The 14270-nt window shown below is 47.0% G+C and overlaps 1 protein-coding gene across 7 annotated transcripts in view; it reads right to left on the reverse strand.

Moving 5' to 3' along the window:
- The window catches only part of VAV2 (vav guanine nucleotide exchange factor 2), a 160641-nt gene that overhangs the window by 29540 nt on the left and 116831 nt on the right, over nt 1-14270 (reverse strand). For all 7 annotated transcript variants that reach the window (XM_083158574.1, XM_083158575.1, XM_083158576.1 and 4 more), the window contains exon 4: nt 9204-9272. In XM_083158574.1, the coding sequence (XP_083014700.1) occupies nt 9204-9272 (69 nt within the window). The remainder of the gene's footprint in view (nt 1-9203; nt 9273-14270) is intronic.

Consider the following 14270-nt stretch of genomic DNA (forward strand, 5'->3'; position numbering starts at 1 on the left):
AAGCATCAAATCATGATACGATTATTTCATATTTAAAACACCTGAGTTTTAATACCCGGAAATAACCATAATAATAAATATTGGGTGCCACTGGATGTTACATCATATCTTATTGGGAGCAATAATATCCTGTCTGCTCTGCTCCAAGCGGCTTAGATGTACAGTGACGGCATCAGTCGCTGCTTCTGCGATAGACGGCAGGACGGGCGGAGCGCATTACAATATACAAGGCGCCTGGTCAACGCAGCGCCCAATACTGTAACTTTCATTAATCAGATCACAGCGAACGTCTGAGCAGCTGCCAGAGATTACCGCGCTCGGTTATTAAATTATCCTTCTTTTTAGCATAATGCGGTCAAATTATTCTGACCGGGAGAAGATTGTTTTATTATCATCGTGCGAAGAAAAAAATATACTTTTAATTTTATCAATGCATTTCATTTCTTCTGCGGTACAGGAAGGACGTATTCGTAAAGCCATCTCTGTTTTCATCAGTGCGCTCTATAAACATATATAAATCTGCATAATGACACGACGCTTGTTTGTCATTTGTAGATCTTTGTATATACTACGATAAATTGCTTACATTCCTCTAATATCGCTCTATGGGAAACATGCCGTTCCTGAAAAAGAAACTACTGAGAGCTCTGTACCTCTAGCACATAAGGCAACCACTGGCTATGCTGGTACTTGTAGTTCTGCAGCCGCTCGAAGAGATGTATACATGTGCACATTCGCTACATCGCGTGTTCAGTTGCTATAACTACATGAATCCACATTTAGACCTGCGTAAGGCTGAGAATCAGACTCCAGATATGGGACCTTATTCAGGTCAATTCGCAATAGCCGCTCATTCGCACGGGGACTGATGTTGTTTGATTGCGCATGTACATGCAATTGTTGCGTTCGGCCACTCAGTTCGCCGGGCGCATGCAACTTTGAGAGGGGTGTGGGGCGGCGGGCTGCCCCATTAACATATGGGAATGCCCAGCGTTTCATGGGCGTTCCCATGAGAATGCTGGGAGTTCTCATGGTAATGAGGCATGACGGACAGGCGGGGCACCAGATGTCAGCTACCCACCTACTGGGTGCCAGACAGGATCCCGACAGGCATTTACCCGACGTCGGGATCCCGACTGTCAAAACACCGTCAGCCGGGTTCCCGACGGCCACCTGATATTTTCCCTCGTGGGGGTCCACGACCCCCATAGAGGGAGAATAGAATAGGGGCTTAGTTGCGCTCACCATGCTGTCTGGGTCCGGCCAGTCGGGATCCCGACGGTCGGACCCCTGTACTACACACCCCACCTAGTTTCCCCCGAGCAAACACGCTGTACGGTTGCTCTGATGTAACTTTACATATGCATTAGCCTTCGCCATCATTCGATGGTCGGCGACCATCGAATGATGGGGGCAGATCCCAGCAGGCTGCGAATGCATGCCCTGCGTGTGAATTTGTCTTGCGAATGCGTGGTGCCCAGCCACCATTCGCAAGGCGGGGTTTGGTGGACCCCCAAGGCTGCGAACTCGCAGCCTTGCGAATCAACCGGAATATGGTCCATTATTTCATGTATTCCGGACCAATCTTCCAAATGCCCCAACCTGTCTCATTACAGCAGCATAATCTCAATGCTACTCGGCCTATGCTTACCGGCCTGTGGTTTGCATTGCAGAAAAGTAAAAATAGTATAAACTCACCGGGTGTATAAAACGGTTGTAAATAAGCTTATTAAAAAGGTGGTCACGAAACGCGTTGTATTCAACATAGGTCAGTTCAGTTAGATGCAGGATCTCGAAGCAAACTCACAGGGGCTGCGTACAGACACCAGCAAGTTGTAAGTGCTGCATATTCACGCATGTACTTTTGGGGAGAGCCGGCTTGCCTCTATTTGAATTGGACCCGAGAGGTAAGTGTTTCATAAATGGTTGTATCGTTCTACTCATAACTGAAAAATAAAGCACTATGGCTTATTATTAATATAACTCCCACGTTCCCACCAGCGTCCTAGCAGAATATTCCTGCAGACCAGCCTGAGTCCACCCACATGGATGCAGTAGGTCACAGTGTTGGATTCCTCCTCTTCCAAGCACAACACTAATTTGGGGCCACAGGAAATGCTGTAAGAGAAAGATGCACCCTCGCCACGGCTGTGTGTCTCTTACGGTCCCCCGAACAGCGAGGGTGGCTCAGAGCTGTGTGTGGATCCAGCCTCGGAGACACTTTATCACCAGGAAAATATCTCTCTGTACTTCTGTCCACTGTGCCCAGAAACGCGGCACTGCCACAAGCTGCTGTTTATGTAACCCATGCACATGGCATCTGTCAGCAGTGTGAACCCTGCTGGCACCAAATGAAGTGGAAGAACATCTGACACCAGGAGGAAGCGGAGGAGACAGTGTAGCGGATTTCACCGCTCAATACCAATCTCGTCTCGCACACAGGCCCACCGGGCGACACTGACCGACTTCCAGATGCCAGTTAAAGAGGCACGACGCCCACAAATGGCGTCACCTCCCCACCGCCGCTTCGATAAATGTAAAGGCACTCTGGAGATGGAGCAGTAAGAGTTACAAATTAAATAACTGAGGTGGGGTAGGTCCATCCCATGGCATCTACCGCTGGACCAGCCCTCAGCCCCTGGTGGCCGTGGACAGGTGGCTCTGCACAGGCAGGTGAGGGACAAGGATTTGGATGAACAGCTGACACGTGTAGTAGAGCAGTACAAACACAGTGGTTAGCTAGAAGGTACCGTTATCAATAAACTCTTATTCGGTAGTTCTGCAATACAGTCTCAAGAGCTGACAATCACTGCCACCTTTATTTGTTTATTAAAAGGTCAACATGAGTTTTTTTGACTTTTTGAGTCAATGTCGACACCTGTCAACATGGACCTCCAATTAGCATGCGCTCGGCACACTTTACCATTTCCAACTGTAGTACATGCATATGGTAAAATATAAAAAGTCCAAAAAATGGAAGCGATTGTGTCAACCTTTTAATGTGTCTACTTTTGACTTAGGTCGATCTTTTGTCAACGTCAACCTTTCAACTACCTAGACCTTTCAACCACTTCCCCGCTGGACACGCCTTAAAAAAATTAAATAAACGGGGGAAATGTGTTGAGGCCACACCCCCACCCGAGGGCACACCTCCTTGCCAGAGGGTCCCGGTTTTAGCATAATCATTTTGATGGGAGGTTTGAGATGTCTAGTACATTCTTTAGGATGATAGCTGCAATAGGATTGGGTTGCTCTGGGCAACAGCTGGACTTGTTATCTATGAAAAGGATTTATATTAAAAAAAAAACTCATGTCATGTCAACCTTTTCATGTGTCGACCATAAGCATTTTGGCCGTGTGGTGTCAACCTACTGACTGTCATCCGAGACGCCGTTGATCTTCCACCCGGATAACTTGGTTATATGAGCAGAATTTCTGGAAAGCCGACATACACGTCAACAGGGCAGATGGCGATAATAGAGTATTCTGCCCAAGTTATTACCAATACTGCTCCTAAATGTAATTACAGCCCCCAACCTGCCATCTTAGACGGCGATTTGTTACGTAAAACCCTATGTTAATAGCTAATTATAAAACATTGCCAAGCAGCAATGTACAGAAGGAGGCAGAAAATGCCACGCGCAGCGCAGAACTCCGAAACGCCCCCGAGCTTAAACACTTTCTGTTACAGCAAAGCAGCCGGTGAAAAATCGCAGGTGACAGACGGGTTTGTGCTAGAACGGCCGCGGGCGTGTGCGCGGGGCTCCTCATGCAAAATGATCATTACGTTCACAAGTGGAGTGAAATGATAAAAACATTACTGCTCAGAGTTCTTCAGCACGGAACAGTCAGAGTGATTTCACACAGGCGGCGGAACGCAAAGAGCAAGGTCACCGCAGTCCCCTCCGCTGGTCACCCTGTACAGCGACAAGTCACATTCTGTTCCCGATTCATAAAATGCTGTGTTCCCGTGTTCTGCTTTTATAGGGGCTGCAGAGGAAAGGCTCTCTGTATGCGGCATCTGGATTATCTGCTGCAGCCATGTGCGGGTGATCAAAAGTGGTGGAGAAAAGAAAGAAAGTGATCATCACCCAAACACATTGCAGAATATCGTTATTAGAAACAAAATGTGGAGGCGCCTCGTCATTTGCGCAATAGTCTGACCAGCGCAACTTGAGTAGACCAATTCCCGGCCTTTGTGAACAAAAATGAAAAAGGAGGAAGCTTCCCGTGGGTCAGCTGAGCAAAGCAAAATGTGGGATGCCTCTATGGGATCTGGATGACAGATCCACAATGTATAGGTCCACATTGACAAAAGGCAGATATGCACTAGGCTGACATTGACAAAAGGTTGACATCACTGAGAGTGCGGCCTATCCATTCACTAGGAGCCAGTGACATCACTCAAAGTGCAGCCTACAAGTCACTAGGAGCCAGTGACATCACTGAGAGTGCAGCCTATCCAGCAACTAAGCACCAGTGACATCATTGAAAGTGCAGCCTATCCCAGTGGTTCCCAAACTGTGTGCCTAGGCACCCTGGGGTGCCTCAGGACACTTGCAGGGGTACCTTGGGTTCAATTCATATTATTTTATGGTCAATGTACCAGGCAAAACCAGTGCTTGTGTCTGCCAATCCTGCTCCTCACCAGATAACTGTGACATATAAACACACTGCACTTAATTTAATTTTTTTTTTTTCTGAATTTCTCGATAAGAAGCATTTGGCCTAGGGGTGTCTTGAAAATAGTTTGATGCTCTAGGGCGCCGTGATTCAAAAAAGCACTTTCAATGATGTCACAGGTTCCTTGTGACTGGATAGGCCAGTCACAAGGAACCTGTGACATCATTGAAAGTGCAGCCTATGCAGTCACTGGGAGCCAGTAAGACCACTGACCGTGCAGCCTATCCAGTCACCAGGAGCCAGTACAGCCTATCCAGTCACCAGGAGCCAGTGACATCACTGAGTGCAGCCTATCCAGTTACTAGGAGTAGCAATTTGCATCAGGGCAAAATGTGTTGCACAGCAGGAGGGGTGTATGTAACAAGGTGTAGAGAATGTAAGAGTTGTGAGGTCTTAGCAATAACTCTAAGGAGTAAATGAAGTGGCAGCAGCTCACGCTATGCATTTTCCACACAGTTGCCACAGCAGATATCTGCTCGCAGCTCCCATCCATTCAGGGCCTACTGAACCTAACTGAATCTGCCCCTAATTCCAAAGGATTTCTGGGCTACATGTAAAAGCAAACAGAATTTACCCTACATGCAAAGTGATTTTGCCTGGGTCCAGGCGGCGCTATACAGATAAATGTTGATAATGATGGTTAATTAGCTGGTTTATTCTGGTCACATCCGAAGTGCAGATAGCTGGTCATACAAGGTCCCATCTACATGCCCACAGTGTGCAGTATTATCGTTACACCGCCGTCTGCTTGGAGATGGAGACATTGTGGGCTCACGTAGCGTCACCTAAACCCTATAGACAAATAACCCAGGATATTGATGTGACATTGCTACAAACAGACCTCCGACTGACTAAAATACAACATTCCACCTCGGATCTTCTCCTCAGATGTCAGTCAGATAAATTAGGTAGATTGCAGTCTGCTGGTGCCACGTGGTCATCTCTACCCCCCCACACCCCCTCCATCGCCGTCTTCTCCATCTGTCGACTTCACTGTGTTTCTAATTGAAAGTGGCTCTTTTCAGGCAGCCATCTGGCCCGCTAAAGCCAGGCAAGGGAGGCTGTTCCACAGTATCCATCAACCTTGTTACCCAGGGGATTCCGGGCCTAGCTATGCGGTGGCCAAGCATGCAGAATCACAGGAGGAATGGGGACAGCCTTATGTGAAGTCACTGCAGCTCACCTGAGGCCTTCACAGGCCTGGGGCCCACACGAATGGTTTTATCTGTGAAGAGACTTTTTAAAAACAGTGCATCCAATTCACCAGTATCAGTGAACCTGTCTAAGGTATTGAAATAGTCGACACATATGCAGTTGACAGTCAAAATGCCGATAGCGTTGGTTGCCAACATGGTAGTGATGTTATTCAAAGATTTAATACCCTTAAAAAGATTTTGAGGACATTACTGCCATGTTGCCATTCTCCTGTCCACCGTAAGATATTTCAGTTGCCAACAGCATGTCGACAAATAATAACAAATATGTGGATTGCTAGCGACTAGCCCGGTTGTCTGTACATGCAGGCCAATCTGAGGAGGTTTACTGTGCATCTACCACCTAAGAATGGGTCACTGGGTCGGAAGGTCGACACAAGCATTAGGACGACAGTGGAAAGGTTGACATGAGTTTTCACATTTTTTTGGAGCCAACAGGCGGGGTTTCATGCCCTACCATCCACTAGGGCGTGGTGAGAAAATAAAATAGTGGCCAAAACACTTTACATGTGAGGGGACCTGGTACACTTAGATGTCGACATTCGGGACAATTAAAAAAAATTAAACAAACTCAAATCCACTTTCCCATTGTTTACCCAATGCTTGTGTCGACCTAAGGCCTGTTGACCTTTAGTGGTCGACACAATGCATGTTGACTTAAATTGAGTTGACTCAATGACCCATACCCAGGAGGTAGTTGTGATTGGGTACACTGAGCTATAATAGTGTGTGTGCCCTGTTCCTAAATCCATTTCCAAACGTTACTGTTGGCTCCAGGGGGCCCCAGAATCTGGCCTGTTGTACATACGGCAAATAAAAGACATTCTTCTGAAGGAAAGGCCGGCGTGCAGAGCTCTGTACATCCACAGATGCTAAAAGAGTTAATAAGCCTCTTTCCTCCACGGGCAGAATCTCAGCGCACGTCCGCGGCACAGTTAGCAGTCTGCTACATTCCCCCTCAGGCAACAAGTCAGGGAACTGCGGCCTTGTTGCCCAGAGGGTAAAACATGTTATAAAAGACAGGTCTGGGATAAATGTCTGAGTTCTGGATGAAGAATCTGATTTGCCACAAACGTCAGGAGATTTGGACCAGGCTCTGCTGTAAGTTACCCACAATAACCAGGAATGTGAGGTAAATGGCGCAGACCAGCCTCCATTTTGTTCACAGAGACCGTATAATAATGGTCCCAGATCGGTTACACATTATACCGGGATGAAGGAAGGAACCACCCACAGGCAGAAGGTCAGGGGTCTGTGATTTATTATAGTGCAAGCTATGGCCCTCCAGCTGTTGTGAAACTACTGCTATTAGGGAATGCTAAAACAATGGCAAGGCATGCTGGGATGTGTAGTTTCACAACATTGAACAGCTGGAGAAGTCTGGCCATGCGTTTTATAGGGGGAAAATCCTGAACGGCTCAATGGTCTGGTACAGAACCATTAGTAGGCAAGGACAATCACAGCGGGACGGAGCAGTGATGATGCCAGTTTACCAAAATGGAGGCCTGTCACCGCGGCAGTGTGGGAGGGACGAGGTCAGGTGGGCTCCTGAAAAATGACCCAATCAAATGGGACGGTACATGGACTGAATGCAAGATCCAACTTCATACAGAGGCAGAAAGTTTCCTCTCAGTAATGACCAGGCCAGCAAGAAGACGGCCCTCCCTATTGGTGCTCGTTCAGAACTACAGTAGGAGATAATTCTCACACCAGTGCAAGCTGCAGATCCAAATCACTTCACTAGTAATTAACGGGAGCCCTGGGAGATGGTGGGATTACAGGGGCCAGCGAGGATGCGTTACCCAGCAGAGGCTGGATGTACAGGACAGGAGAGCAGCTACATTAACCAGATGAGGACTTGGTAGCGTCTGTTTACCACCCTCCCACACCACAGCGTATTCCTCCTTCCCAAGATACTTGGAGGACTGAGGGGAGCGCTGGCCTTCATGGTTGACTGGAGAATACACAGAACATATCTGGGGCGGGAGAAGGTTTTGGCTGAGCATCCAAACCTCCCCAAGTATTCAGGCTAGATGTGAAGACCCCTCCCTGAAGCCACACGCAGCCAGACTCCCACAGAACCGCACACCAAGCAAATAAACACAGAAACTGGAGATTTTGGCTGCTTTATAATTCCGTTTTTTTATGGCTTCAGGAATCCTGTCAGACTGCCCCAAACATCGCCCCCAGAACTCCACCTTCCAAAATCATCTGTCCGCGTCCAAGCCAAGAGCGTTAGATTGTCCGTTCCAGCTGTACCTAGGACTACAACTCCCACTATCTGGTCTTATGGAGGACGATAGGCATAGTGAAGAATAATGTACAGTCTTCTAATTGCATTTACACTAAAGACAAGTCTGCATTTCCATGCCCGGATTTTTAGCTACAACCTGCGTAGTGGCGGGCACCTACACAATACGTTGCCCAGGGAAACGCTTATCTAACTGCTGCGACGTTCACGACGGCAGATTATTTGGTTTCCTGTGGGACGCCACACTGTAAAACAATACATTGAATTCCGGCTATGCTGTGCATGGGGCCCAATGACTAGGAATACAAATAGAGCGCAGAACAATCGGAGCGCTGAAACAAAAGGCGGAGTGTGACGTTCTCTCCCCTCTGTGCACTCCCATCGGGAATGTGATAGGGCTGCTGTGCCAAGAGCTCACGTTCTGCGCCCCAGCGAGATCACGCAGAACAGGATCATTTCTTACGCTCCGCAATTTTCCTGTGTTAACCCTTTACTGTTCCTCACACTGGATGAACATTATTCCAAACAAAAGCAGAACAGTATCGCATTTGCCAATACACGCAGAGCCGTACGTGTCACGCTCCGGACGCGGCTGGCTTAATGAGTTCATCGCAGCAAAGTTTGACGCGTACAATCAAATGTGCAATTGTGCACAGCTGCTGATACATGCATTGGCTGCGCACTCTTCATCAAACCAGTATATCTGCACCCTGATTATGGACTGCTTCCCCGCGCACCAGATACCCACCAATCAGCCCCTAACTGTCATTTTTCAAACACAAGGCCACGGCAGGAGAAGATTGGGTGGAACGCCATTTATCATACGCAGCAAGCTTTATCATGGTTGATCAGTTTTATCGCTTGTTGATAAATAGGCCTCTAGGTCTCCTATGGGGAGAACAGGTACTATGTTTATTTACATATTGGGTGGTGATTCTGGGCTCACTTACACATGTAGCGTTCAGTCCAAGAATGGGGCAGCCAGAGTTTTTGTGGGTACGCCCACTGCCCACAACCATCCCATTTTAAATTGATAGGTAATTTCTAAAACTCACTCCGCCAGCTCCTCCAGACTCCTGTAGACATCGTCGTCGTTCTCTGCGGTGTCCTCTGAGGGGAAGGGTCTGCAAGAAACAAGCAGGTAACTTACTAACGGTCATTAGGCAGGAAAAAGCGTCAGCAAGGCTCGGCATAACACAGCAATGAGCAGCCGTAACAGCCACAAACATTTTCCAAACCTTAAATATATTTGACATCGTAATTACATTCCCTCTGGGATGGAGGGCAAGATATCAGAATCTTAACAATAATTTGTGTCCATCATTAGACGGGAAGTCTGGTGTGCACAGGGAAAAGACTCCCCCTCCCACCACCACCACACGATTACAACTCTCACACAAATATCTACAATTCTAATACGGGCCAGAATCTTTCAAACAGGTTTTGTGGGGGATTTTTCCCCCCGAAGTAACCCAGCGCTGCAAAATATGTAACGTGCTGCATAAATATCTGGTAATAAATAAAAAACAAAAACATTTTGTGAACAAAGCTTTTCGCACATTTTGGAGTAAAATGTATGAAGCAGTGATAAGGTAGGAGAAGTGATAAAGTGCCTGGTACTTTATCTGTGGTCAATCAGCTGCTGACTGTTAAGTTATAGGCTGTGTTTAAAAAAGGACAGTCAGGAGCTGATTGGCCAGTGATAAAGTACCAGGCACTTTATCACTTCTCCCTTATCACTGCTTCATACATCTACGACCACACTTATTACAAACAGCAATTGTAGCCCCATATATTTATTGTCCTTCTCTACATAATTCTCATATACTGTATGAGGACAGAGGGACGCAGTGATCCCTAATCCTCAGGAATTGCATGCTGCGGAAGAAAATGGGACTGTATTTGCCCCTTCTTCCGGGCTGAGGCCAGGGGCTGTAGCCGCAGTGCAGAAACCCCGGCCATCCCGAGTACCCGGAAGATAAAGTTAGGAACATTCTGTGCTGTTTGTCTTCGTGGGACAGAAAACGATTTTTCTGCCACTGGAATTCCTCAATATCTGAGCTGCACAACAGGCGTATATATTTGTTTTACCTTTTATGGAGCTTACAATCTATATTCCCTACCACATGTACACGCGCACACAGACATTCTAGGTTTCAATTTAGTTTGAAGCCAATTTGCCACCCAGTATGTTTTTGTAGTGTGCAAGGAAACCGGAGTACCCGGAGGAAACCCACGCAAGCACAGGGAGAATATACAAACTCTGAACAGTTAGGGCCATGGTGGGAATCAAACACATGACCTCAGTGCTGTGAGGCAGTAAAGCTAACCATTACACCATCTGGGCAGACCATTTAGCAAGTGCCCTTTAGCAAATAAGGGAACACAGCAGCGAGTCAGATAAGTCATCATCAGGAGGCGCCGCTGAGTACAATGTCGCCATAGTGCTCAACTCTGAATCAGGCCAAGAGTTTACACACAAAAAGTTACCACTGGCGCAAAAGAAACTCTTTCATTCTGTTGACTTAACAACTGGGTGGCGGTTCTGGTGTCTCAATCTAAACGGATGGACTTCGAAAATGAAGGAAAAAAGTTGTTGGAATTTATAGGGAAAAGATGACGCACGACGACAGTTATTGAAAGGAAAAAATGCACTACATTTAATCTTCAAAAAGAACAAACAAAAAACAAATGTGGTTGTACACAAGAAGAGGGTAAGGATCATTGAGCGACCATGCATTAGGTCGACCACCGAAGGTCGACAGGCCTTAGGTCGATACCTGAAAAAGGTTGACATGTCGGAAGGTCGACTCAAGCATTAGGTCGAAAATGGGAAGGTCCACAATAAAAAAGGTCAACATGATTTTCACTTTTTTGCCCCGAATGTCGACACAGTCGACATGGACACCATCTAAGTGTGCCATGCTTTTGGCACGGTGCCCCGCTGCGCTGGGCACACTATTTTACGCTCTAGTAGTTGGTAGGACTTGAAACACAACCAGTCTGCACATGTTGGCTCAAAAAAAAAAAACGTGAAAAACTCTTCCTTTCTATTGTCTACCTAATGCTTGTCTCACCATTCCGACCCCGTCTACCTTAGTCATGTCAACCTATTTCAGGTAATTGTAATAAAAGGACCGGAAGAGAGATTTAAATCTGCCAGAGAGGAGAGACAGAGCGAATATGCCACCTGATTGGACAGAAGACCAACCAAACTCTGCGCCACCAGATTCATCAGTCTGCAGAAAGCAGGGTGCTCTGAAAATGCCGCGGACCTGCGTTTACCTGCCCTGCCATAAGGGGATGGTGGAGGACAGTGTACAAGGCTGCATCTGAGGGAAGAGGGTTTCAGCTGCCAAAGTTAGCACTACCGAACAGCCCTAAATCCCGGACAATCATAATTCCACTGAGAGTTTTCCCCAGCAAACCAGGCAGGCAGTGTATGGTTCCCAGATAGATTAGTTCCGCGCTGTTAGAGCACAGTGACGTATCGCTGAAGAAATGAATCACACAGACACGCCAGATATGTAATAACGCATCGGTGGGTTCTGTTACAGTCTGACATGGCGTGGGGAAAACAGGGAGAGTCTGAGCTGCTTCGGCCCAATCGATGTTCCGCATAACTCGTCTTGTTGACGTGGCTAAATCGGAGGCACCACCCTTACCGCCAGACTGAACAAGTTATAAATCAGGGGTGGCCAAACTGGTCCTCGAGATCTACCAACGGTCCATGTTTTCCAGGTCACCTAGCTGGTGCACAGCTGTAGTCAATACTAACGGTCACATTTTCAAACGTGCTGCATTCATTCCTACTATAGATCCACAGGTTGCCTGGAAAACATGCACCGTTGGTAGATCTTGAGGACAGGTTTGGCCACCCCTGTTATAAATGATCCTCCGGTGTTTCTATCGGTGTTGACCTATGACCCTCGTGCTCCAGCCATCGCTATTTGCAGATGAGATCATCACTCAGGGACTCATCTGCCGTTTCCCCACTTAAAATGGATTGCACTTAACTAAAGGGATGGGTGAGGACCTAAGGGAGGTGGAAGGAGGCATTTTTATCACCCATTGACAGCCATCAAATGCAATGCAGAGCCACGGTCCGCAAACAGACATTTATCTATAATGCGCAGAGACGGAGGGTCTCTCAGGACATAAACAGCCGGCGTATCATCCCATATACAAACATCACATGGGATAGGGAAGAACCAATGAACTTTTATACCAGCACCGCACGATTCCAAACCACCTTCCATGTTCTAGATTGGATTCTGATTGGATTCTATATTGACCAATCACAGAAAAGCTTACCAAGTGATTGTTAAAGTTTGCAGGTGCCTTTAAAGTAACTCAAAATGCAGACGCACGCCAACAGCACCTTTGCGTTTTCAGTCTCCGCGGACACAGCCGTTATGTCGACTGAACTGATATTCTCGAACACAAAACTAATCAATTCATTTGGTAGAAACATGGCTTAGAAAACCCACCGTACAAGAGAGAATGCTATGCCGTGTACTGCTAGGAATCTTTTAAAAAGGACTTATATCCAAATGTAGATGAGCTCCAAAGCAGTTAGTAAGAGTAACTATACTGTAATGTAAATGTATCTGTGTCTCATTCCTTTTATTTGTCCTTTTTATCCCAAAACTGTAACAGTGTAATGTGGACTAGGTGAAATGAGGGAGATTGCTAGACTAATTAGGGAAAGAGGGAGATTGCTCTTATTTCAGGGAGTCTCCTGCAGAATGCAGGAGGGTAGGCAACTAGGCCTCGATGTGCTCTCTGGTCAGCAGAATGGAGTTATGACTGGCCTCTCACAATATAATAGTATAGAGTGGCGGCCCAATGGCACTAAAGTTTTAAAGCGCTGGGGGAGGAGTATCTTCATTAGGGGTGTGGCCAGGTTCAGATTGGCAAATATAAGGCAGGTGATAGTGAACACCCTGCACAGAGATAACGAATATACTGCACCCTTTACCTGGGAGTACCAACGTTTGACTCTGTCTCATGACACTTCCCTGCTTATAGAATGATTACTGGATGATACAGCACATATCCTCCGTGCCTTCGGTAATACTAGATTTGGTACCACCAGTGAGGCCCCTACAGTAACAGGCCTCCATTCTGTCGGTCAGTAATGTACATTTGAGCATTCTGTCCCACATTACATCAACATTACACATGTTCAAGGGCAGGCCTGGCAGATGGTTTATATATCGGATGCCATCCACGGCCAATCTGTAGTAATACCCGGCTGCTTATTTTGGCAGACAAACATCTCCGCTGTATCATCCGGATCCAGATTTTTCCTTGCTCCGTAATGGAACTAAATAAGCCTGTAAAAACCGCAGATATTTTAATGTGACCCGCTAGCAGCAACGGCAGAGGGAGGATACCTGTGCACGCTAAGCTGCTGTGGAACTACAAATCTCAGCATGGCTGCAGGGGCGAGTTGCCAGATAGTGCAGGGTCTGCACTATACATTACAGCTGGAGTCTGCTGCAGCATCAGGCAGTTACTCGCAATAAAATAATCATCAGGAAGTCCCTGTAGCGGGTACCAGATGAATGCGGATTTCTGCAGCACTGCGCTCACCAGGCTGGGCACCGAATGCAGCCTGAAACAAAGGAACCGGGACATACAAGGACAGAAGGTGCTGTCTGCAGACTAACATCCGTCACACGAGACACAACGAAATCTGAGGCAGATGGATGCTCTGCTAGCAGGACACCCCCTTTCACTGATGTGCTTGTTATGGAGTGCCCGCGGGCAAGTGGCTACTGTATGCCAAATCATTCCTTGTCTGCAAAAACTGCTGATTAATGCACTTTACTATAAAAAAAACTGACCTTAACATATCAATGGAATCACTGGTGATCTGGTATGTGGGAACCACTGGTGATCTTGGCAATAATCACTGGTGACCTGACACGCAGGATCACTGGTTCAATAGGTGCATTGTGTAATCCAGTATAGACTACTGCAGTTTATCTTCCCAGTCTGACCAGTGCCTCCACTCCGGCATGAGCACAGAATGGGAGGCTAGTGAGGCACCTAATGATTAAATGTGCTGTGGTGAGTGGCACCATACTCCTCTGCCCCTCTATACCGTATAATGT

This window comes from Crinia signifera, chromosome 9 (assembly GCF_055691185.1).
Source record: "Crinia signifera chromosome 9, ASM5569118v1, whole genome shotgun sequence".
In the NCBI taxonomy this organism is placed as follows: Eukaryota; Metazoa; Chordata; class Amphibia; order Anura; family Myobatrachidae; genus Crinia; species Crinia signifera.